The sequence below is a fragment of the Lithobates pipiens genome, unplaced genomic scaffold (assembly GCF_037356315.1).
Source record: "Lithobates pipiens isolate NorthernLeopardFrog02 unplaced genomic scaffold, aLitPip1_a1.2 Scaffold_48, whole genome shotgun sequence".
Classification (NCBI taxonomy): Eukaryota; Metazoa; Chordata; class Amphibia; order Anura; family Ranidae; genus Lithobates; species Lithobates pipiens.
This window is the reverse complement of record NW_027507872.1, coordinates 249109-274346: the sequence shown is the minus strand read 5'-3', so window position 1 is coordinate 274346 and position 25238 is coordinate 249109. Positions and strand designations below refer to the sequence as shown.

General features: G+C 43.9%; 1 protein-coding gene across 5 annotated transcripts in view; it reads left to right on the top strand.

Annotated features, from left to right (window-relative positions):
- The window catches only part of LOC143957013 (membrane-bound acylglycerophosphatidylinositol O-acyltransferase mboat7-like), a 788470-nt gene that overhangs the window by 555989 nt on the left and 207243 nt on the right, over positions 1 to 25238 (top strand). For all 5 annotated transcript variants that reach the window (XM_077467161.1, XM_077467165.1, XM_077467162.1 and 2 more), the window contains one exon: positions 9463 to 9823. In XM_077467161.1, the coding sequence (XP_077323287.1) occupies positions 9463 to 9823 (361 nt within the window). The remainder of the gene's footprint in view (positions 1 to 9462; positions 9824 to 25238) is intronic.

The following is a 25238-nucleotide window of genomic DNA, read 5'->3' as shown; positions in this document are numbered from 1 at the left end:
TTTAGCCAATGCCACATCAGTATAAGCATGGTTGTTACTATAATATTAATGCTGAAATGCAAAACAATATTGTATAGAATCAAACATTAGTAAATGTATTTTCTCTGTAGGTATGTGCTCAGCTCTGTAGCATAGCGGTATGCCCTGCTGCCCTCACAGTTTTAAGCCATGAGTTCAAATCCCACTGACAGCATCACCTGAAAACATGCATTGTACTCAGCAGCATAATTAGCCAATGCACATCAGTTTGGTTTATTCCATGTTTTAATTCTTCAAATGCATGCAATGGTATGTAATTATTCAATTATATTATGGTGTGGAATTCCAAAAATCAAGGAAAAAACATTGTAGGGTCCCCCCAGTACATACAGGCCCTTTGGGTCTGGTATGGACTTTAAGGGGAACCCCACACCAAAATGTAAAATAAAATTGATGTGGGGCCCCCCTCCATACCAGACCCTTTCGAGCATGCAGCCTGGAGGTCAGGATAGGGGGGACGAGTGAGCACCCTCCCCTTCTGAACCGTACCAGGCCACATTCCCCAAAGCACTTGTCCCCATGTTGATGGGGACAAGGGCTTCTTACCGACAACCCTGGTCAATGGTTGTGGGTCTGCAGGCAGGGGGTTTATCAGAATCTGGAAGCCCCCTTTTAACAAGAGGGCTCCCAGATCCTGTCCCCCTATGTGACTAGGTATGGGGTACATCGTACACCTACCCGTTAACCAAAAAAAAGCAGTGAAATGTAAAAAAAAAATCAATAGCCGGTTTTTGACAAGTCCTTTATTATAAAATAGCTCCGAGCTGTCTTCTTCTCTGAGCCATCTTCTCCAGATGCTGTCTCTCCCTCCTCCATCTTCTCCCTAAGCTTTGTTCTCCCAGAGCTGTCTCTCCTGCCGCCGCCATCTTCTCCATTTGCTGTGTTCTTCCGCACCGCTGGTTACCTGCTAATAGAAAAAAGCCGCGCTTCTGTGGCGGTGTTCCTCCGCTGATTTGTCACCCGCTGTGTGGCATCTCTTACATAGCCATGGAGCGGACTCTCCGGGTGACGTTATCGGATGGTCACAGAAGACAACCAAGGAAGAAGATAGGCTTTTTTTTAATAGCAGGTAACCAGCTGCACGGAAGAACACAGCAGCAGGAGAAGATGGCAGCGGCAGGAGAGACAGCTCGGGGTGAAAAAACATCAAACACTAGTAAATGTATTTTCTATGTATGATTGTGCCACAGCTGGTAGATGGTAGGTTAGCTGGTATTTGAACTCATACCGCGAGTGTTGTGGGGACATCTGATCAGACCACTAATACATTGTGCTAAGTACGAGACCTGTATAATAGTGTAGTTGGATTACCGCTTTGTAGCGAACTACAGTGGGACAAAAAAGTATTTAGTCAGCCACCAATTGTGCAATTTGTCCCACTTAAAAAGATGAGGGAGGGCTGCAATTTTCATCATAGGTATACCTCAACTATGACAGACAAAATGTGGAAACAAATCCAGACCATCACATTGTCTGATTTTTGAAAGAATTTATTTGCAAATTATGGTGGAAAATAAGTATTTGGTCACCTACAAACAAGCACGGTTTCTGGCTCTCACAGACCTGTATCTTCTTATTTAAAGAGGCTCTTCTGTCCTCAACTCATTACCTGTATTAACCCCCCTAGCGGTAATCCCGAGTCTGGCTCGGGTTAGGAATTTACTGATAGGAGCGGTAACCCCGAGTCAGACTCGGGATCGCATCACTGGATGCAGGGGAGGACACAGGGAGAGTTAGTTACCTTGTCCCCTGGATCCAGTGATGTCCCCCGCGCTGTGTGATCGAGCTGTCCTCCGCTCGATTCACAGTGCCGAATGCCGCCGAGCTCCGTTCCTTGCGGCGTTACGGCGCACGGGAGCGGAGAACGGAGGCAAATTCAAAAAAGTAAAAAGACACAAAACACACACAGCACTGTAATATTACAGATTACCGTGCTGTATTAAAAATTACACACCCCCTTTGTCCCTAGTGGTCTGTGCAGTGCCCTGCATGCACTTTTATATTATAAATACTGTTTTTTCTGCCTGGAATTTGGAGATTGCCCATAGCAACCAAACCATGTCCCTTTTTCAGTGTTTTAGGATTTGATTACATTATTGAATAAGTTTTATTATTCTTTATTATATTATAAACTATATCATACCCGGGATGTCCGCTAGACTCTGGTTTGAAGAGATTTAAGAGAGTTATTCCTAAGAATTACAGGACTAAAAATAAAACGCCAAATTTCCATGCAAAATAATTGTACCATAAATACATAAAACATGAAACAAACATAAAACATGAAACAAAAACTAGAAAGTCCACTTTTTATGTATAGCAGCGCATGCACATTTTTTTTTCAGAATATGCGTAAGAGTTCAGTTCAGTGTTCAGAAGATAGGGTGCTTTATTCAGTCGACTTGCGTTTGTGATTAAAACCCAGCTTCCACCATACAGATCACCACTTGTGGTACCAAGGACGACCCCCTATGGGAATGCACTCACCAAACATATGAAACCAATAAGCCTTCAGAATGCCATTACAGCTCTCTCCTTTTACCACCAGTTATCTCCTTTGTGGGAAACGGCTTTCACATATAGGAAACAAAAATGCCCAGACATAGCATAATACTGTATAACAATATTTATTATGTAAAAGCAAAATCCATATATGCGTACCAAGTAAAAAACTGTTTAAGCGTTTAAAATACTGTGCCTTATTCCGCTGTGTTGAATCCGTCCGAGGAGAACCGACCGTTTATAACGTGCACCTAAAAGTATGTGCTTCCGTATTTCCTCGGATCGTTGGAACGCAGGGATTGAGGCGCACTTGTCACTTCCGGTATAGTTTCGTCATTTCCGACTTCATCTGAGGGCGTAGCTGTAGATACCGGAAGTGTTCTTTATAATTGTACCGCTTTCAGCACCTAAAACCGAACTGAATCATACCGCCAGGGAGGTTAATGGCACCTGTTTGAACTTGTTATCAGTATAAAGGACACCTGTCCACAACCTCAGTCACACTCCAAACTTGACTATGGTGAAGACCAAAGAGCTGTCGAAGGACACCAGAAACAAAATTGTAGACCTGCACCAGGCTGGGAAGACTGAATCTGCAATGGGCAAGCAGCTTGGTGTGAAGATCAACTGTGGGAGCAATACTTAGAAAATGGAAGACATACAAGACCACTGATAATCGCCCTCGATTTGGGCTCCACACAAGATTTCACCCCGTGGGGTCAAAATGATCACAAAAATGGTGAGAAAAAAATCCCAGAACCACACGGGGGGACCTAGTGAATAACCTGCAGAGAACTGGGACCAATGTAACAAAAGCTACCATCAGTAACACACTACGCCACCATGGACTCAGATCCTGCAGTGCCAGACGTGTCCCCCTGCTTAAGCCAGTACATGCCCGGGCCCATCTGAGGTTTGCTAGAAAGCATTTGGATGATCCAGTAGAGGATTGAGAGAATGTCATATGGTCAGATGAAACCAAAGCAGAACTGTTTGGTAGAAACACAACTGTTTGGAGGAGATAGAATGCTGAGTTGCAACCATACCTACTGTAAAGCATGGGGGTGGCAACATGCTTTGGGGCTGTTTCTCTGCAAAGGGAACGGGACGACTGATCCGTGTACATGAAAGAATGAATGGGGGCATGTATCGTGAGATTTTGAGTGCAAACCTCCTCCCATCAGCAAGGGCATTGAAGATGAAAGGTGGCTGGGTCTTTCAGCATGACAATGATCCCAAACACACCGCCCGGGCAATGAAGAAGCATATCAAGGTCCTGGAGTGGCCTAGCCAGTCTGCAGATCTCAACCCCATATAAAACCTTTGGAGGGAGTTGAAAGTCCATGCTGTCCAGCGACAGCCCCAAAACATCACTGCTCTGCATGGAGGAATGGGCCAACATACCAGCAACAGTGTGTGACAACTTTGTGAAGACTTACAGAAAACGTTTGACCTCTATGATTGCCAACAAAGGATATATAAAAAAGTATTGAGATGAACATTTGATATTGACAAAATACTTATTTTCCATCATAATTTACAAATATATTCTTTCAAAAATCAGACAATGTGATTGTCTGGATATGTTTCCACATTTTGTCTCTCATAGTTGAGGTAAACCTATGATGACAGTTACAGGCCTCTCTCATCTTTTTAAGTGGGAGAACTTGCACAATTGGTGGCTGACTAAATACTTTTTTTGCCCCACTGTAAATTAAAAAATTTAAAACATGAAAAAAACAACTTACAACAAATAGGTAACCTAAATGTTTAATACATATAACTTTATAGAATAGCAGACATTACTATGTAATAATCATTCATAACTGCATTTGTTAGCAAAAGAAGTAAAACATCAATAAATGCCCACAAGGTAGAGCACATCTCACATTAAAAGGTTTCTTTCACGTACATGGATCATGGTTACAGTGCAGTGCCAGCATGTCTTTGGAGTGTGGGAGGAAACTTGCGTACCCAGAGGGAACCCACATAGGCACAGGGAGAACATGCAAACTCCATGCAGGTAGCGTCATGGTTGGTATTCGAACCAGCGACCCTTTTTACTGCTAGGCGAGAGTGCTACCCACTACACCACCGTGCCACACTGATGTTGGATTTATTAACATTTGTTCACCGCAAATAGTGCTCTTTTCCATTCACACATTCACCTGTTGGGCGCTATTATTTGCAATAGTGGCCAGTACTTCCTGGCACTATAGTAAATTACCCCCACTGTGTGTGTGTGTGTGTGTGTGTGTGTGTGTGTGTGTGTGTGTGTGTGTGTAATCTATATCTCAAGTGGAACCGGGAACGGATAGAAAGCGATTTCATGACACACAAGTTATGCACTTTATCCAATATAGTCTCTTTTTTTTTTTTCTTAACACACACACACACACACATATATATATATATATATATATATATATATATATATATATATATATATATATATATATATATATATATATATACACACACATACACTTGTTTACCTCTGTTGTGTTTTTTCTGTGATGTTTGAAGCAGAGCCAATTAAGCATGTTCATGTCATTCAGCTGTGTTATTATGTTATTACCATTCAGAGCATTTGACTATTAGTGCTTATGGGTTATGACTAAGCAAAGAAATTTGTGAAACACGTCAACCATGCTCCCCTCCGTGCTGTCATGATGCTGTAACCTCAATGGTTTTTCATGTTGGATGTTTTCATACCAATAAAGCAATTTTCCTTATCCTTGCGGTGCGATCAATCATTTTGTCTCCTGCTTCAGTTACCCAGATCACAGACTGGACCAGCACCTGATCATTAATAAAGGTGTTACTCCCTGTTGTTTGATGCCACATCAGTTCTCATCCATGCTCATCTGTGCCACATCCATAGCACTACAGCGTACATCAGTGTAATAGGTAGTCAAATTAGATTTGAAATTTATGCCCTTTGTGGCCAGGCTGTGTAAGTCTCACATGTGGTATCTGTCAGGGCTGGCTTAGCCCTTCCTCCTCTGGGCTGGCCGCTCAGCTGTCGGCTAATTGCCAGCTCTCTTCTCGTTCCACAGTTACCAGCTGTTCCCGATGATGCTTGTCTGACCTACCTATTTAAAGCCTTCCTGCTCACTTTTCCATTTGCCTTTGCGTTGGTCACATCACCGGGAACCATCTCCTGCTGTTTGTTTCAAGACTGGCTTGCTGACATCCCACCTGACTTCTTATCCTGCTTGTGGTTGCTCTCCTTGGATCCCTGACTTCCAGCCTGGCTGATTACCCGATCTGGTTAATAAACTTTGGACTGCACTACACTTTTTTCTATTTACTTTTTTATTTTTATAAATAAGTGTGATTTGATTGTACTTCTGTCTCAGTCTGTTTCATGGTTTCTGACGGTATCGCCATACTCAGGAGTAGCAGAATATATTTTTGGGTGTCATTTTTGCTATGTACATGCTATGTGTTAGAAGGACAGCTTTGTTTAAAAAAATATATAAATAAATAAAAAAAGTTTTCATTTTCTTTCCACGTTTCACAAAAACTTGTGGAAAAAAGACATGTTCAAAAGACTCATAATGCCTCATAGATTATACGATGGGTGTTTTTCTTTCCCAAATGAGGTAATTTTTTGGGCGTTTTCATTGTCCTATTGCGCCAGGGCCTTCAAATTGTAATGGTGCATACACACAATGGGAATTTCTGACAGAAAAAGACAGATGAGAGCTTTTCATCGGAAAATGTGACCGTGTGTACGCTCCATCTGAATTTAGCTGGCCGAATTCCACCAGCAAAAATTTGAGAGCATGTTTTCAATTTTTCAATCGGAAATTCTAATTGTGTGTATGCAATTTCAACGCGCAAAAGCTCATGCATGTCGTAAAGGGTGTACATTACCGCATTCCTCGCGGTCGGAATTTGGCGTGACCATGTGTAGGCAAGACAGCTTGAGTGGAATTCTGTCAGGAAAACCATCAGACCATTTTCCGACCATAATTCCGATCGCGTGTACGTGGCATAAGAGGTATTCTAGAAATTAGATGTGTAATTTATGCTCCTATAACGCCTGGTTGTGCTCCCTGTATGTTGGGTGTATGTGGCCAGGTTGTGCAAAAGTCTCACACATGTGGTATCGCCATACTCAGAAAGAGTAGCAGAATGTGTTTTGGGGTGTAATTTGTGGTATACATATGCTGTGTGAGAGAAATAACCTGTTAATATGACAATTTGTGTTAGAAAAAAAAAATTGCCAAGAATTTGGTGAAAAAATTACAACTTCAAAAAATTCGCCATGCCTCTTACTAAATGCCTTGGACTGCCTGCTTTCTAAAAAGGGGTCATTTGGGGGGTATTTCTACTTTTCTGGCTTGTTAGGGTCTCAAGAAATGAGATCAGGTGGCCAAAATTTATGAAGAAAAATGACTAATTTACAAATCTTTTTACAAAATGTTTTTTTTTTCTATTATTTATAGCGCAAAAAAATAAAAAGAGGTGATCAAATGCCACCAAAAGAAAGCTCTATTTGTGTGAAAAAGACAAATTTCATATGGGTAAAATGTTGCATTACTGAGTAATTGCCAATCAAAATGTGAGCGCACCGAAAGCTGAAAATTGGTCTGGTTAGGAAGGGGATTTAAGTGCCCAGGGTGTAAGTGGTTAAGGAGGCTCAGTCATGCTTTTTTCTATTACAAGGGATGTTTACATTCCAGAAGAAAATGCATGCATAAGTCGCACCCACATATGTAAACAGTTTTAAAACCACAAATGTGAGTATCGCTGTGATCATTAGAGTGAGAGCAATAATTCTAGCATTAGACCTCTGTAACTAAAAACCGGTAACCTGTAGAAATTGTTAAAACTTGCCTATGGTGATTAAGTGCTAAAATTTGTCGCCATTCCACAAGAGGGCGCAATTTTGAAGCATGACATGTTGGGTATCAATTTACTTGGCGTAACATTATCTTTCACAATATAGTAAAAAATTTGGCTAAAAAATTGCTTTTGTAAGAATGCTGTGCAAATACAGTGTAACAAAGTATTGAAACAATCTCCATTTTATTCTCAGGTGTGTTTGAAAATAGAGAGCGACTTCAGGAACTTTACTTCAAGGGGGGCAATAAGATTCAGGAGGGCAGTTTTTTCAGTCTGAAGCCAAAATCAAGAACACCTCAAGAACACATGACCTCAAACTAACCAGAGGAATTTTTCAAAACTAATCTCAAAGCGGTGTTCTGCCCACTGCTACAAAAATGAAAAGCCAGCAGCTACACATACTGCAGCTGCTGGCTTTTAATAATAGGACACTTGCCTGTCCTGGAGTCCAGTGATGTCAGCACCACAGCTGATGGAAACATGCCGCCACCATTGCGGGTAAGGGAACTCTGCAGTGTAGCCTTACAGCTTCACGCCGGGAACCCTAATGCGCATTTGTGAGGCTCCGCCCCTCTCTCCTACTGTTCTGACGGCAGGGGGAGGAGGGTGCCGAGTGGTGATGTCATGGGCTGCAGCCCGGACGTGGGAACATGATACCTGTTCAAGGTCCCCCCCCAGGTGCCAAATGTGGCACCTGAGGGGGGGGGGAGGAGACAAATCAGCGGAAGTCCACTTTTGGGTGGAACTCCACTTAAAAAAGTGTTATTTTAGTGAAAGGATAGTTAATGCTTGGAATAGATTTCCAACAGAGGTAGTGAGCCAGTCAACAATAAATGGCTTCAAACATGCTTGGGACAAACATAGATCTATACTCGAACACACAAAGTTAACAAAAAAAATGCATAACCTGTTAAAAAAAAAAACGAAAAAAAAAAAATGGGCGGACTCCATGGGCTACTGTTGGTTTTTTTTTTTTTTGTTTTTCTTTCCTGCCATGATTTTTCTGTTTCTGTAGGTGTAAGCTATCTATGTACTATACACCCAAAGTGTGATTGAAAATCTCCCAGAGATGGCATAATCCCATTCAGGCTTAGTGCTAGGACTTTTCTAAGACATTCCCAGCCATTACTGCTAGTAGCAAGCTCTTTTTCTGATTTTTTGCGCTCAGTGTTTGAGAGTTTATTCCTGTGATGAAAACCTGGGAGTGTTATAGCAACGTCCGTACAGACTCCCCTCAGTATAGCCCGTCTCAATATAGATCCTACAGTACAGATGTCTCCCTGTGTGTACCCCGTTCCCTCAGTGCTGACCTCCCTCAGTACACATATCCCCTGGGATAGGCCAGGTATGTATCTATATTCATGCTGGCATCTGCATAGCTTCACATCTACTATCCAGAATCTTCAAAAGTCTCCTGAATACAGAGTAGACTTGTATAGGCCAGACTGGCAGCAACTGAGCAGACCTAACTAGCAGATTACAGCTTCACTGGATACAGTGAGCAAAATATGCTTTTGCCTACCAGATAAATACAGCCACACTGTGCAGTGTGGCAACTAAATTTGCCTGTCAAAAACCAAACATTATCACCAAACTTGCCTAAGTATCCTAGCATCTACCTAGGAGGGTGCTACAATACCATCATGCCAATTTAATTACCTCCTCATCCTCTAGTGCCCTCTGATATCTGTAACCATGACAGTTATAGAATAAATCTGGCCATAGATGGACCTTTCTTTTAGTTCAGCTATTGAGCTGGTGGATGAAGGAATCTCACTGCTGATACATGTATTCTGACAGCTGGAATTGGCTGCAGCTGATGATCAAGAAATGTTTTCCAACATTCCCATTCAACATAATGATCGACTTCTGTTGAGCAGGGACACGCAGACATGGATTGAGATTTGGCTGATACCTGCTGAACCGGACAAATTTTGATCCATCTTTGGCCAGCTTTCAAACATTCTCAGTTGCAAACAAATTTTATAGGTACACATACTGTTAATTCCTTGGAAAAAAAGTTATGACTTTTTCATATATCTTCTTTTTTTTTTTTTTTTGCAGGACCCTTCTATCGCTACAAAACTTACCATGACTGGCTACATCAAATTAATGCTCAAGATATCCCGAGCTGGAAGCCCATGATGGCGCGGCTGAGACCTACACCAGTATTTGGTGTTCTGTTTCTTATAATCTCCTATTATTTTCCTCTAAATTATGTTAAAAAGGATGAGTTTTATGAGCAAGCTTTTCTATTTCGCCTTTTTTACATGGTCCCAATCTTCTTCGTTTTTCGAATGCGTTTTTATGTAGCCTGGATATTTGCAGAATGCAGTTGCATCGCTGCTGCCTTTGGTGCCTACCCTGTCACTGCAAAATCACGTTCTGGAGGAGGGCCAACAATAGAAAATGTTCACCTAGAAAGGTATGTTACCTTTATTTAAAGTGCATCTTTGTGATAATAAATGGTATGTTGCTCCTTGTGCATAATTCAGCCAGTATCCCTAAAATCACAATTTTTATACAGTGCATGCTTGCTGTGACGTGTACAAAAAAAGCAAAATATAACTCAAGGTTTCTATATTTACCCGTTTGAAACTTTAGATGTGTATATGCTCCTTGTGGAGCCTTGTTAGTCATGCAGTTCCAAAGGGTCCTGGGAATGTTTTATTTGCTCTAACTTTATATGTGGAGAACATAGTGCCTGGACGTAACCTCATTCAGAAATTGAAGAAAAGTTGAACTGGCAGAATCCTACAAGGTTATAGTTTAACTCTTAAAACTGTCTGGAAGAGGTAAAATATTACTAGCTTTTCAGGACACAGTCACTTTAATCATTATGACTGAGTTATATGAAGCTACCTTCAGGTCATAGGAAAGTGGCAAGCAAAGGAAGGCTGCAAGGACACCCCCCCCCCCCCCCCCCAATATGACGTGTCCTATTTTCAGTTAGCCTCCATTTTGTGCTAGAGCCCTTGGCTGATGGACCTCTTCTCTCTGCTGAGAGAGGCTTACCTTCTGTGGAGAAGGCATCTCTCTCCAGCAGGATGATTCTTCTATCAAGATCTGCTGCACCATGGCCAATCCAGCTCTTCATGCAGCTTCCTGATCAGTTGTCTCTGCAGAACCATAGGGGACCGGACCCCATCGGATGGATGTGAAGTGGGCTTGTAACCATGCTTTCACAAACTGGACCCTGCTGAAGGTGGGGGGGGGGGGGGGGATTTGGCTAGGTTTATAGCCAAGTTTAATTCCAGGGGGAATTAGATTGGATTTATTTACTAGACACATTAAACCCTAAGGCAGGGGTCTCAAACCAGTGGCCCTCCAACTGTTGCAAAACTACAAGTCCCCTGAGGCATTCCAAGGCTGACAGCTACAAGCATGGCTCCCACAGGCAGAGGCATGATGGGACTTGTAGTTTCGCAACAGCTGGAGAGACGCCGGTTTGAGACCCCTGCCCTAAGGGCATACCTTATGGTACTACTTTGATTGTCTGGTTCTAACTAAGTTGGCCATACACTGTATAATTGTGCAGATGGGACAGTTTCATATAGATGCAACCATTACTATGCAGTTCTCTGTCTTTCCTGATTAGTGTAATAGGTTATTCTATATTCTATGCTGTATGAACCTGTTGGGCTGTGCAGATTGGACAACCAGATTGCATGTTGTATGCTCAGCAATAGAAAGTTTGCTTTTTGTAAGGTGCGCCCCTCTAGTTCTGCTCGAGCTGGACTCTAGTGGTAATTGGAAAGACACTCTGACCGGTCGGGTAGTTAAGGCAACCATGCACAATGAATGGATTATCAAGAGTACCATTCTTTATTCCGTGAACATTGAATATATGCACTTAGAGAATACACAAGACACAAGGGGGAAAGGCCCTTTAGTCAACCAATCAAATGACAAAAAACACAACCAATCGTATACATCCACATCTATGTTTGTCATACAATAAGCAAAATGTTTAGGTGATTTCTGCTAGAAATAATTTCTATGGAACATGTATAAAAATATGTTTTTATAACCTTAAGCTCTTATCATGTTTTGCAAGTATGCAAAACCCAAATGTCAGCTGTGAGCACAGGCGCATCCTGCTTCTTGCAGACTTCAGAAGAAACTTGCAAAGCATGGTGTGGGAAGCAGTTTCACTAACCTTCAGTATATATCTGTTCAAGCAGAGTCTAAATGTAATAAGAAGAGTATAAACTTAAAGGGTGACTCTTCCTATCCTTACACTTTTTATATATACAGTATCTCACAAAAGTGAGTACACCCTCACATTTTTGTAAATATTTTATTATATACTTTCATGTAACAACACTGAAGAAATTACACTTTGCTACAATGTAAAGTAGTGAGTGTACAGCTTGTATAACAGTGCAAATTTCCTGTCCCCTCAAAATAAATCAACATACAGCCATTAATGTCTTAACCACTGGCAACAAAAGTGAGTACACCCCTAAGTGAAAATGTCCAAATTGGGCAGTGTGAATGGGGAGCAGGTGTGTTAGGTTTGTATCGCTCTCACTCTCTCTCATACTGGTCACTGGAAGTTCAAAATAGCACCTCATGGCAAAACACTGGAAAAAAAATTAATTTGTGCGCTACATAAAGATGGCCCAGGACATGAGATGATTGCCAAGACCCTGAAACTGAGCTGCATTAAGGTGGCCAAGACCATACAGTGGTTTAACAGGTATCGCTCAGAACAGGCCTCGCCATGATCGACCGAAGAAGTTGAGTGCACGTGCTCAGTGTAAAATCCAGAGGTTGTCTTTGGGAAATAGACGTATGAGTGCTGCCAGAATTGCTGCAGAGGTTGAAAGGGTGGGGGGTTTGCCTGTCAGTGCTCACACCTTACACTGCATCAAATTGGTCTGCATGGCTGTTGTCCTAGAAGGAAGCCTTTTTTGACCACTGGGCACTTAAACCCCCTTAATAACCAGACCAATTTTCAGTCTTCAGTGCTCACATTTTGAATGATAATTACTCAGTCATACAACACTGTACCCATATGATTGTTTTTTTACACACAAATCAGGCTTTCTTTTGTTGGTATTTAATCACCATTGGGTTTTTTTCTTTTTTGCGCTATAAAAGAAAAAAAGGCTTTTTTTTAAAATAAATAAAAGATACCTAACATGTCACCCTTCAAAATTGCACACGCTCGTGGAATGGCGCCAAACTTAACTACTTAAAAATCCCCATAGGAATGTAAACATCCCTTGTAATAGGAATATGGCATGACAGGTCCTCTTTACGTGAGATATGGGGTCAATAAGAACCCACATCTCACCTCTAGGCTGGAAAGCCTGAAATAAAAAAAAAACGATCCTGGCTTCGATCGTAGCAGTGAGGCGGTAGAAACACTGGAGGGCGGCAGGAGGGGGGGGGATGTCCCCTCCCGCCTCCCGTAAGAATGATCAAGCAGCGGAACAGCCACTATGATCATTCTTATGGTGTAGGGAATTGCCAGCTGAAAAAGATGACATCTGAATGCTGCCTGTAGCTGCAGGCATCATTCAGATATCCCCACACAAAGTCAAGAAAGTCATTTGACAGCTGGCAGGCGGGAAGTGGTTAAAGCACATTTTTTTTGTTAACTCAAAGTTGTCCATTTATACAATATTTCTAACAAATAGCATGTACATACCAAAAATGACACCCCAAAATAGATTCTCCTACTCCTGCTGAGTACGGTGATACCACATGTGTGAGACTTCCACAGCCTGGCCACAAACAGAGGGCGAGCGGCCTATAGCAAAATGACGGCTGGGCGGTGGTTCAGTTATCCTGACTGGGCATCATATGACATCCAGTCTGACACACCGCTCCACCGATCTTGGTAAAGAGCCTTTGACGTAGGCCCTTTGCCACCTGATCAGCCGGGTCCAATCACGGCTGATCATGATGTCAACAGGAAAAGCCATTGATCGGCTTTTCCTCACTCACGTCAAAAAAAAAACATAATTCGTGTACTAAATTTAATTCGGATTAGTACGAAATATGAGTTTTCGTTAGATTCGTAAACTTGTTGTTAAAATAAAAGTTTGTTATGATGAATTTATCATTATGAGGGGCTCCCACCATCCCTGTGCTGTACTGACTTCCTCTGATTGGTGAACAAAACACCAGTCATGTTTCTGTTAATTTGGATCCGAAATTCGTTAACGAAATTTCGTATGAAATTCGGAAGCATAAAAATTTGTATTTCGGATTCGTATGAATCTACGATTTTCTGGAAATTCGTACAAATTTTCGATTCGTACGAAACAAATCGCACATGTCTAGAGGAGAGCCGATCGGTGGCTCTCCTGACAGGGGAGGTCTGCACTTATTATTAGTGCAGCCCCCCACTCGGATGCCAACACTAGATCCACCAGGAGAACCGCCAGGACCACCAGGGAAGGCGGCAACATGTGGATGGCCAGTTATGTACCCCATGGCCATCCACATGTGCAAATTATGCCCAATCTGTGCCAATCATTGCCCACAAATGGGCACTGACTGGCATAATTATATAGCATGATGCCCAGCAATGCCACCAATCTGTGTCATCAGTGCCACCCATCCATGTTCATCAGTGCCACCTATCAGTGTTCATCCATGCCCATCAGTGCCCATCAGTTCCACCCGTGAGTGCCCATCAGTGCCGCCTATCGGTGCCCGTTGGTGCCACCTCACCAGTGCCCATCAGTGCCACCATATCAGTGTAGTCATATCAGTGGCCATCATTGAAGAAGAAAACGTACTTATTTACAAAAAAATTTAACAGAAACAAAGAAAAACTTGTGTTTTTTTTCCAAAATTTTCGGTCATTTTTAATTTGCGTAAAAAATACAAACTGCAGAGGTGATCAACTGCCACCAAAATAAAGCTCTATTTGTGGGAACAAAATGATAAGAAATTTGTTTGGGTAAAGTGTTGTATGACCGCGCAATTGTCATTTACGGTAAATTGCTGCAGGGCTGAAAATTGGCTTGGGCAGGTAGATGTCTAAGGCCTCATTTAGACAAGGCGGATCCACTTACGTGGAGTCCGCCTGTGTTCCACCAGCTCAGCTGACCTGGGACCTGATCTCCGGTGAGCCAGCAGATGACAGGTCCCTCTCTGCTCACTGAGCGGTGAGGGGCTTGTCGAGTGCCGCTGGATTCTATGGAGAGATTGAATGAAAACGGACAGCATGTCCGTTTTTCATCAGATCTCACCCAGTCCGATCTGCCAGCGATGAATCCGGACGTAGGGCTATCCTTTTGCTATTGGCAGATCGGACCGGGACGGATGTCAGCGGACATGTCACCGCTGAAATCCATCGCTCCATAGACCAGCATGGAGTGCTCGTTCAGGTCCGCCGTCAAAACTGACAGGCAGACCTGAACAGTCCGACAGTGTGTAAGGGGCCTAAGTGCCTGGTATGGAAGTGGTTAAAAATGATGCACAAGAAAGCCTGCAAAAAGTTTGACAAAGACAAGCAGGCTAAGGACATGTATTACTGGAACCATGTCCTGTGGTCTGATGAGACCAAGATAAACTTATTTGGTTCAGATTGTGTCAAGCATGTGTGGTGGCAACCAGGTGAGGAGTATAAAGAAAAGTGTTTCTTGCCTACTGTCAATCATGGTGGTGGGTGTGTCATGGTCTGTGGCTGCATGAGTTCTGCCAGTGCTGGAGAGCTACAGTTCATTGAGGAAACCATTAATTTCAACATGTACTGTGACATACTGAAGCAGAGCATGATCCCCTCCCCTCAGAGACGGGACTGCAGGGCAATATTCTAACATAATAATGCCAAACGCCTCCAGGACGACCACTGCCTTGCTAAAGAAGCTGCAGGTAAAGGCGATGGACTGGCCATGCATGTCTCGAGACTTAAACCCCATTGAGCATCTGTGGGGCATCCTCAAACGGAAGGTGGAGGGAGCACAAGGTCTCTAACATCCACCAGCTCCATGATGTTGTCATGGTGGAGTGCAAGAGGACTCCATTGGCAACCTGTGAAGCTCTCGTTAACCCCATTCCCAAAATATTGACAATTTGGGCCCAATTTGGAAAATTTCACTTAGGGGTGTACTCACTTTTTTTGCCAGCAGTTTAGACTTTAACCTCCTCGCGCCCGCCCTATAGCCGAATGACGGCCGTAGAGCAGGCGCGTTCGTCCGGGCAGTCGTCCCTGGACGACCTGATGTTTACTTCCGCAATGCGCGCCGCCGCGCATCGCGGAAGTTCTGTGTTCGCCGTGTCCCCCGGGGACAGGCAAACACAGATCGCTGTAAACGGCCAATCACAGCGGCCGTTTACAGCGTGATCGGCGTGTCCAATGGGAGATGATCTCATATGTAAACATATGAGATCATCTCTCAGCGCCGCTCTCCTTCCTCGCACAGACAGTGCGAGAGGGGAGAGATGAACGGCTGCAGCGGCAGCCGTTCTGCCTGTGAAAAAAATAAAAGTAAAAAAATAAAGTGCCATCCTCCCCTAGCAGTGCCATCCTCCCCTAGCAGTGCCATCCGCCCCAGTGCCATCCACCCCAGTGCTACCTGCCCCCAGTGCCATCCACCCCAGTGCCACCTGCCCCCAGTGCCACCTGCCCCCAGTGCCACGTGTCGTCAGTGCCACATAGTGCCATCTGTCATCAGTGCCACGTATCAGTGCCATCTGTCATCAGTGCCACGTATCAATGCCATTTGTCATCAGTGCCACCTGTCAGTGTCACGTGCCATCTGTTGTCAGTGTCGCGTGTCATCAATGCCACTTATCAGTGCCATCTGTCATCAGTGTCACGCGTCATCGGTGTCATGTATTAGTGCCATCTGTCATCGGTGGCACATATTAGTGCCACGTATTAGTGCCATCTGTCATCGGTGGCACATATTAGTGCCACGTATCTTCAGTGCCACGTATTAGTGCCACGTGTCATCAGTGCCACGTATAAGTGCCATGCGTCATCAGTGCCACATATTAGTGCCATCTGTCATCAGTGCCACATATTAGTGCCATCTGTCATCAGTGCCACCTGTCATCAGTGCCACGTATCAGTGCCATCTGTCATCAGTGTCACGTGTCATTGTCCTGGTGCTTCAAAAGTGTAATAAATAGTCAACAAGTTAGAGGTGTAATTTATGTTCCTAGAACGCATGATGGCGCTACCTGCATGTTGGGCCTCTCTATGTGGCCAGGCTGTGAAAAAGTCACACACATGTGGTATTGTAATACTCAGGAGGAGTAGCAGAATTTTTTGGGGGGTGTCATTTGTGGTATACACATGCCACGTGAGAGAAATAACCTATTACAATGACAATTTTGTGGAGAAAAAAAAATGAAAAATCTTAATTTTGCAAAGAATTGTGGGAAAAAAATGACAACATCAAAAAGCTCACTACGCCTCTTACTAAATACCTTGGAATGTCTACTTTCCAAAAAGGGGTCATTTGGGGGGTATTTGTACTTTCCTGACTTGTTCGGGTCACAAGAAGCGAGATAGGCCACCAGTACATCAGGTGTGATCAATTTTGTGCGATTCGCACCACAGTTTGTAGACTCTCTAACTTTCACAAAGACCAAATAATATCCACAAATTTGGGTTATTTTTACCAAAGACATGTAGCAGTATAAATTGTGACCAAAATTTATGAAGAAAAATTAATAATTTGCATAATTCTGTCACAGAAACAAAGAAATATGCGTTTTTTTTCAAAATTTTTGGTCTTTTTTCATTTATAGCGCAAAAAATAAAAACCCCAGAGGTGATCAAATAACACCAAAAGAAAGCTCTATTTGTGGGAAAAAAAGGACAAAAAATTCATTTGGGTACAGTGTTGCATGACTGAGTAATTGTCATTCAAATTGTGAGAGCACCGAAAGCTGAAAATTGGTCTGGGCAGAATGGTGTTTAAGTGCCCAGTAAGCAAGTGGTTAATGGCTGCGTGTTGAATTATTTTGAGGGGACAGCACATTTATACTGTTATGCAAGCTGTACACTCACTGCTTTACATTTTAGCAAAGTGTAATTTCTTCAGTGTTGTCACATGAAAAGATATAATAAAATATTGACAAAAATGTGAGGGGCTACTCATTTTTGTGAGATACTGTATTTGTGTTAAATGTGTAGTGTCTTAAATTGGATGCACATTGCTTTTCAAAGTTACTTGCCTACTGTAAACTTGTTGTTGTTACATAGTAAGGTTGAATAAAGACACCAGTCCATCCAGTTCAACCTGTGTGTCTACAATTGTCCCTATCCCTGTGCATTAGAGAGCTAGGCCCTGTGATCCAGTACTTTTTGGTATTGAGGCCATAAAGTTTTACTGGCAGGCTGCTGTCGCAGGTCCAGGATTGTGGAGTAACCTGAGAGTTTCCCGGTTCCTGAAGGATTCCTATAAGGTCTCAGAGCCTACTGTGAAGGGTGAAGATTGGGTCTTTATCTGATAAAAACCTGCTGCGAGGATAAGGTAAGGGGGATTTTCTCAGGAATTTCTCCTTCTATGTATAGTGTTGTCATGCCTATGTGTCACCACTGGGGGCTGTATTGAGCACTCACCGTCCTGACTCTGGAAACAGCAGAAGCCTTCACTGTCCTCTCCTCCAGCCCGAACAGATCCTCTGGTAAGAAAAATGGGGGTCTGGTCACTTCCTGTGCCCCCAGATTGGCTTTATTCCCCTTCAGGGGGGCATGCCAAGACAGTTGCCTCTCTTTTGAAAAAAAAGGAGAAAAATATAAAGGGCAGACCACGGCCGCATCATCAAAGGATTTAACCCCCCCCCCATGCTTACAGGTTCACCGGACGCTGCTAGCGTGGGAAAACACCTTCCTTGAAAGGAAAGGGGGGCGTAATTCACGGGGGGGGCATGGCTAACGGTGTCAGACGCCGGCCACACATGGAGGAAGCTGGTCTCAGCGCTGTATGTGTGAAAGCTGCTGCTGGCTGTGGGAGGTACAGAGCAGGTAGATGGCTTGGTCAGGTTAGTGTACACAGGCTTACTCCTTTGGCACATTATACTTTGCTGTAGCTAGGGTTAATAGCAGCTAATGGTGCTGAACTATAGCCTAGCAATGTACATTCTTTGGCATAGAGCCTCTGCTTTATGCTTCAGGCTATAAATGGTAATGTGACCAGGAACTTCTCCAAAAGGTCATTTGTTTTGCACTTTTTTTTTCTTCTACCATTTAAAAATTTGAAAGAAGATTAATGCTATGATGTCTCTCCATAGTAGGACTAAACATAGCAGATTCCCATCTAGTCCTCAGGGCCCTTTTGTTGAGGTGCAGGAGGCTGGGGATCAGGTAGATCTTCGCAAATATTGGAAGATACTTATTTCTCTTATATTCACCGACTGACGCAGCTTCTTCTCTTTCGACCATTGGGTTGTTATGCCACCTTCAGGAGAAGACTAAGCATTACATGTTAACATGTGATAATAAACCTAGAACTTTCTAGTTCTGCCCAAGGGGCAGTCCCTTAGGTAACAACCCCTCAGCATGCTACTGCAGCCTCAGTTTTATTTTGCCTAGCGAAGGAGAAGGACCTAGGAACCCTGATAGGCCCATCGGTCTGTCTTTTTTCTGCAGAAGCTTGGATTTTGGCGCAAGATGATAGATCCTGTAATCTGCTATCAACAGCCATCTGGGTGACAGGCTGGATACCCTCATCCTTTTAGTCTCCCCAGTCTGGCCATCGAGCGTGTGCAGACCAGAGCTGGGTTGGCCACGACAAAACCCCAGCTCCAGAGGTGGTCAGTGAGCTTTTTTGCACCGGGGCGCACATATGACCAGACTGCTGATGTCTGTGTGCCGAGGCCAGAAGCCACCCTGTACTGATCAGAGTGGGTCTGTAATGGAATGTCTCCCAGCTCTTTAGGACTGCTAAGTACAGCTCTCCCTGCCTCACCTCTCTCTCTTCTCTCTCTCTGTCCCTATCTTCCCTCCACCTGCCTGTGGGGGATGCTGCATGTGGCTGCTGAGCTGTGTGTGTGTGTGTGTGTGTGTGTGTGTGTGTACAGGGGCTCAAACCTGTGGGGGGGCTGCGCTGGCTGGCTGTGTCCTAAGTCCTGTTTCTCATGTTCCTGGAGGTGCCTGTGAGGCTGTGCCTGTGTCCCTTGCAGCGCTGATCACCGCCATTTGTTCAGCTCTGTCCCTCATGGTTTCAGCATCAGTGGCCATCTTATGTGTGGGCAAGGGAAAGCATGCTCTCCTGTGCTTCGGTGGCCATTTTCTAGAAGCCTGAACACGTTTTTCAGCTTTCTCTAGCAGCAGTATGTGTCCCTGTGCTCTGGCGGCCATTTTCCCAGTGTTTTATGTCCTTATACTGGACGCTGGGCGGCCATTTCCTTTGAGCCTGAGCACTTTGCAGAGCGGTTTCAGTGCCACTAGCAGGAACTTCCACTGACACAGAGCAGATCCCTCTGCACCTGGAAGCCAACAGAGACCACAGGCACTACTTGCTGGACAGCGCAGAACCTTTTCAGGGTGGTGAGTCCTGTGGGAAAGAGCCCCTCAGTCAGCAGCACTGAGGGTGGGACTGTCACTGCCCTACCTCCCCTTCGGGTGGCAGACAGGGTAGGGCTAGCATGACTTCAGAAACTGGTGTTTCTTCACCTGAAGTCCAGTCAATTGCAACTTGTTCGCCCTCGGAATGTGCAGTGCCCTTGGACGCCTTGTCGGCGGTCCTCAATTTGTTTGTTGCCAAGATGGAGGCGGTGCAAGGTGCTAAAAAGTGGCCCCTGCCCCCCCCCCCCCGTCCTGGGGAGAGCTCTGACGCAGACTCGGGCCCTGCAGAGCTGGTGACCCCTGCTCTGTCGTTTCAGATGAGGCTGACCAGGACAATGAGGATGAGTACCCGTCCGGTCCGTGCGCGACAAAACGCTTGTTGGAGCACTTATCACAGCTGTGCGTGATAACCTGAAGATTCAGGAGCCAGCAGATCCCTCTTCTGATGTAGTGGTCCCTTTTGGGTCCCGTAAGCCAGCCATTCACCTAAGGTGTTCCCGTACACACTTTTCACACTTCAGCATTATCACACATACTGGAGTACACACTTATTTGTTTTACCAATGTCGTCCTCACTGAGAACTTGCTTCACTCTTGGCACACAACACATGGTTTCTTCCCCCCCCCCCCCCCCCCTTTTTCACTTTGGGTGTTTTATTTCATTCTATTTTTCGGTTGGTTATTTACATTTTTTTCACAGGGGTGTTTTTTTTTTCTTCCTTGCATAGGCTTTGTGGGTAAGTAATACCTCCCTTGGGCATCTGGGATTATTTGAGATCTCTCTGCATGCTGAACACTTATAGGCATGTTCACATACAATATGAACAAGCATTTCTGAGTAATGCAGCCTGGTTGCCTGCTCATCTAACCTTGAGCGAGCAAAGCTATCATACATATGCATGAAATTCCGCTGCAGGTAGGACCTTTCCGCCTTTTGGCTGCTGATGCTCGCACTCCCTCCTATGAAGTTCATTAGAGGGGAGTGAAAAGTGTGATTTCTCGTAAGCCGCACCATTGCACACCGCCTTTGCTTTTCTTCCTGGTGTGCGGTACCATTTGGGAGCGTCGAGGCCCCTCATGGGGGGGGAGACAAGCGGTCTATCTTTGAGAAGGATTTCCACTGTGAATGTTTTCTCCATCTTTTTTGATGTACAATACCGGGTAACTATGCTAGGGTATTAGGTACCTACATTGTATTGAAGTAATTTTCAATGTACACACTCATGGTATTCTTTTTTCATAGCAGACCATCCCTCTGAAGAAGACCCGTATAGTGGGTTGAAACATGTCAGAGTCATATTTCCACTGTCTGTAATTCTGTACAATGCTTGTATGAATTTTTTGTCTGTATATGTACATCTTTCTCACTATTGTTGTTCTTTATTATTTTTAATTATTTGTCCAGTGGAGTTCATTTTTTAACCCATGTGCCATACGTCTTTATGCATTAATGAATATTGATTTTTTTTTTACTTAATATTCTTAGATTCATTTTTTGCTGCCAAAAAACCCCACTGTAGGCAAATTCGTTCCTTTTCTTTTTTTTTTTTTTTTGTCTGTTTTAGGGATGAGCAGCACTCTCCAACTTTTTGCCATAGGAAATCAGATCACAGACCCATTGGTCAGACAGTCGAGAGGACCACTGGGCTGCAAATGCCCGAAGGTGACCCCCCACCCGAGTTATGGGTGGGGGCAAACCTTCATGCGATAGCACTTTTGTTCGCAGGCTTGTAGTTCCAGGGACATTTTTGCCCTTCCGTGGTCATCCTGTCGGGCTGGGGATGTTTAGCCGAAGCTCCGGGCAGACGAAAAAGCAGTTTGTGAGCGGAAAAAGAGTGGCTCCGTAGCCTTCCTGGCCTGTGAGAGTAGAGTGCTCTTACCATCTGTGGCATTCCTAATAATGTGCTCCAAAGAGCCGGTTGCCAAGGAAGGGAAGATCCGTCAGGGCTTTTTTGGATGCCTGGTCAGCAGACCAGCACTGCAACCAAATCAGGCACCTCAGCACCACTGCTGACACTGAAGCCCTGGATAACAGGGGGAGGGTATCCAGGGCCGTGTCACAAACCTACTTAAGGCCATGCACTAGTTGGTATGCTAGTTCCACGGAGACAGGAGAAGCCTGCTGTTCTCCCAATTTGCGGTGCAGCAGTTTTGCCCACTCAGTGTCTGCGACACAAGTGCGGATGCCAGTACTGGTCGCACAGTTGACCCCACAACCGTAAACAAGGAACGAGCCACTGCCTCGGCATTCCCGTTGTGAGATCCTTAAATGCAGGAGTCCCCTCTACCGGGATTCTGGTTACTTTGTTTAATCTGGATAATGGGGGGTCCACGACCAGAGGAGCCGACCACTTTTTGAGAAGGCTCTCCTAAAAGGGGCAACGCACCGCCATGTATTTGGGGACCGAAAGGTCCGTTGTGGTTGACCCAATTCCTTGTAAATGAACTTCAAGAAAGGGAGAGGTAAATTGGAAATTATGAAAATGGAGGAGAAGCTGTGCACTAAAAATCTCCCTATACCAATTCACAAACCAATAATACCGAAAAAGTGTTGGACTATACCGGTACTCAATTTAATACATAAAGATCAGAGAATATATAATAGAATCATATACATTTTAATACAAAAGGAAAAAAATTACACAAAGACAAGAAAAATTATTAATGCATAAAAACATATCCTATTTAAAAGGCTAGTACACCCCAGATTCTTATGTATGGTTGCTCATGGTGGAGTTCCATTCTAGGGGTACCATTGGGGATTCCTCGACTAGTTTCGTGGAATTTATCCGCTTCATCCGGAGGGAGTCTAAAAGTTAAATATATATTAGAAATTTCATACCTATTCAAAATTCATATAATTATACAATCATATGGGTATATACCACAAAATAAACAAAAATCAACAGAGATATGTAAATATATTTACACAAAAAAGGGGGATTGAAGGAGGGATTTGTTATGAAAAAAAAAAAAAAACCTATCGAACATACAATTGGGGTCACATCCACTCAATATTTCTCCCACCGGCGGACATGGGGGATATAGTGCACATGATGGAAAAAAAAAAAAGGGGGGGGGAACTTGTAATCATATTTGGAACCACCTCCAATACAAAAAATTGGACAGAGGTATCGAACCGATGGTAAAGGCCAATGTGTCTCCCAATCGTGGTTAGCTTCCCATTACCTGAATCATATAGATGGTCGCCAATACGCTGTCTGAGCTCACGAATTGTTTTGCCGACGTAAAATGCTCCACATCGGCAAATCGTCATGTAGATAATACCTTTGGTATTACAATTAGAAAAAGTATGTGAATATAATGTTTCACCGTTCGGTAATACAAACTTGTTGCCCTCCTTTATCCATGGGCAACGGGGACATTCATTACATCTAAAAGTTTCCATCATGTGCACTATATCCCCCATGTCCGCCGGTGGGAGAAATTTTGAGTGGACGTGACCCCAATTGTATGTTCGATATGTTTTTTTTTTTTTCTTTCACCCCTCTTTCTTTTCCCCTTTTTCTCCTTCCCTCCCCCCCCTCCCCCCCCCCCTCTTTTCCCCTCCTTATTCATTCTTTAGTGAGCGTGGTTGGCCTAAACACACATAGATAACGTTTGGTTCAAGTTGTTAAACATGCTATTGCCAACGTCATTTAACTGATGCACAGCCTCTGGCAGGTAATATCTATACTAAATCTACGTTATTTTTTGATTCTCATATTTTTGTATCCACTATATCTTACCCCATTATTATAAATATGATTACAAGTTCCCCCCCCTTTTTTTTTTCCATCATGTGCACTATATCCCCCATGTCCGCCGGTGGGAGAAATATTGAGTGGATGTGACCCCAATTGTATGTTCGATATGTTTTTTTTTTTTTTTCATAACAAATCCCTCCTTCAATCCCCCTTTTTTGTGTAAATATATTTACATATCTCTGTTGATTTTTGTTTTTGTGGTATATACCCATATGATTGTATAATTATATGAATTTTGAATAGGTATGAAATTTCTAATATATATTTAACTTTTTAGACTCCCTCCGGATAAAGCGGATAAATTCCACGAAACTAGTCGAGGAATCCCCAATGGTACCCCTAGAATGGAACTCCACCATGAGCAACCATACATAAGAATCTGGGGTGTACTAGCCTTTTAAATAGGATATGTTTTTATGCATTAATAATTTTTCTTGTCTTTGTGTAATTTTTTTCCTTTTGTATTAAAATTTATGAGATTCTATTATATATTCTCTGATCTATGTATTAAATTGAGTACCGGTATAGTCCAACACTTTTTCGGTATTATTGGTTTGTGAATTGGTATAGGGAGATTTTTAGTGCACAGCTTCTCCTCCATTTTCACAATTTCCAATTTACCTCTCCCTTTCTTGAAGTTTATTTACAAGGAATTGGGTCGACCACAACGGACCTTTCGGTCCCCAAATACATGGCGGTGCGTTGCCCCTTTTAGGAGAGCCTTCTCAAAAAGTGGTCGGCTCCTCTGGTCGTGGACCCCCCATTATCCAGATTAAACAAAGTAACCAGAATCCCAGTAGAGGGGACTCCTGCATTTAAGGATCTCACAACGGGAATGCCGAGGCAGTGGCTCGTTCCTTGTTTACGGTTGTGGGGTCAACTGTGCGACCAGTACTGGCATCCGCACTTGTGTCGCAGACACTGAGTGGGCAAAACTGCTGCACCGCAAATTGGGAGAACAGCAGGCTTCTCCTGTCTCCGTGGAACTAGCATACCAACTAGTGCATGGCCTTAAGTAGGTTTGTGACACGGCCCTGGATACCCTCCCACTGTTATCCAGGGCTTCAGTGTCAGCAGTGGTGCTGAGGTGCCTGATTTGGTTGCAGTGCTGGTCTGCTGACCAGGCATCCAAAAAAGCCCTGACGGATCTTCCCTTCCTTGGCAACCGGCTCTTTGGAGCACATTATTAGGAATGCCACAGATGGTAAGAGCACTCTACTCTCACAGGCCAGGAAGGCTACGGAGCCACTCTTTTTCCGCTCACAAACTGCTTTTTCGTCTGCCCGGAGCTTCGGCTAAACATCCCCAGCCTGACAGGACGACCACGGAAGGGCAAAAATGTCCCTGGAACTACAAGCCTGCGAACAAAAGTGCTATCGCATGAAGGTTTGCCCCCACCCATGACTCGGGTGGGGGGTCACCTTCGGGAGTTTGCAGCCCAGTGGTCCTCTCGACTGTCTGACCAATGGGTCTGTGATCTGATTTCCTATGGCTACAAGATAGATTTCCTCTCTTGGCCGCAAAACGGATTCTTCGCCTCCAGCATATCCGTTCTCCCGGCTCACCGGGAGGCCCTCTTGGGG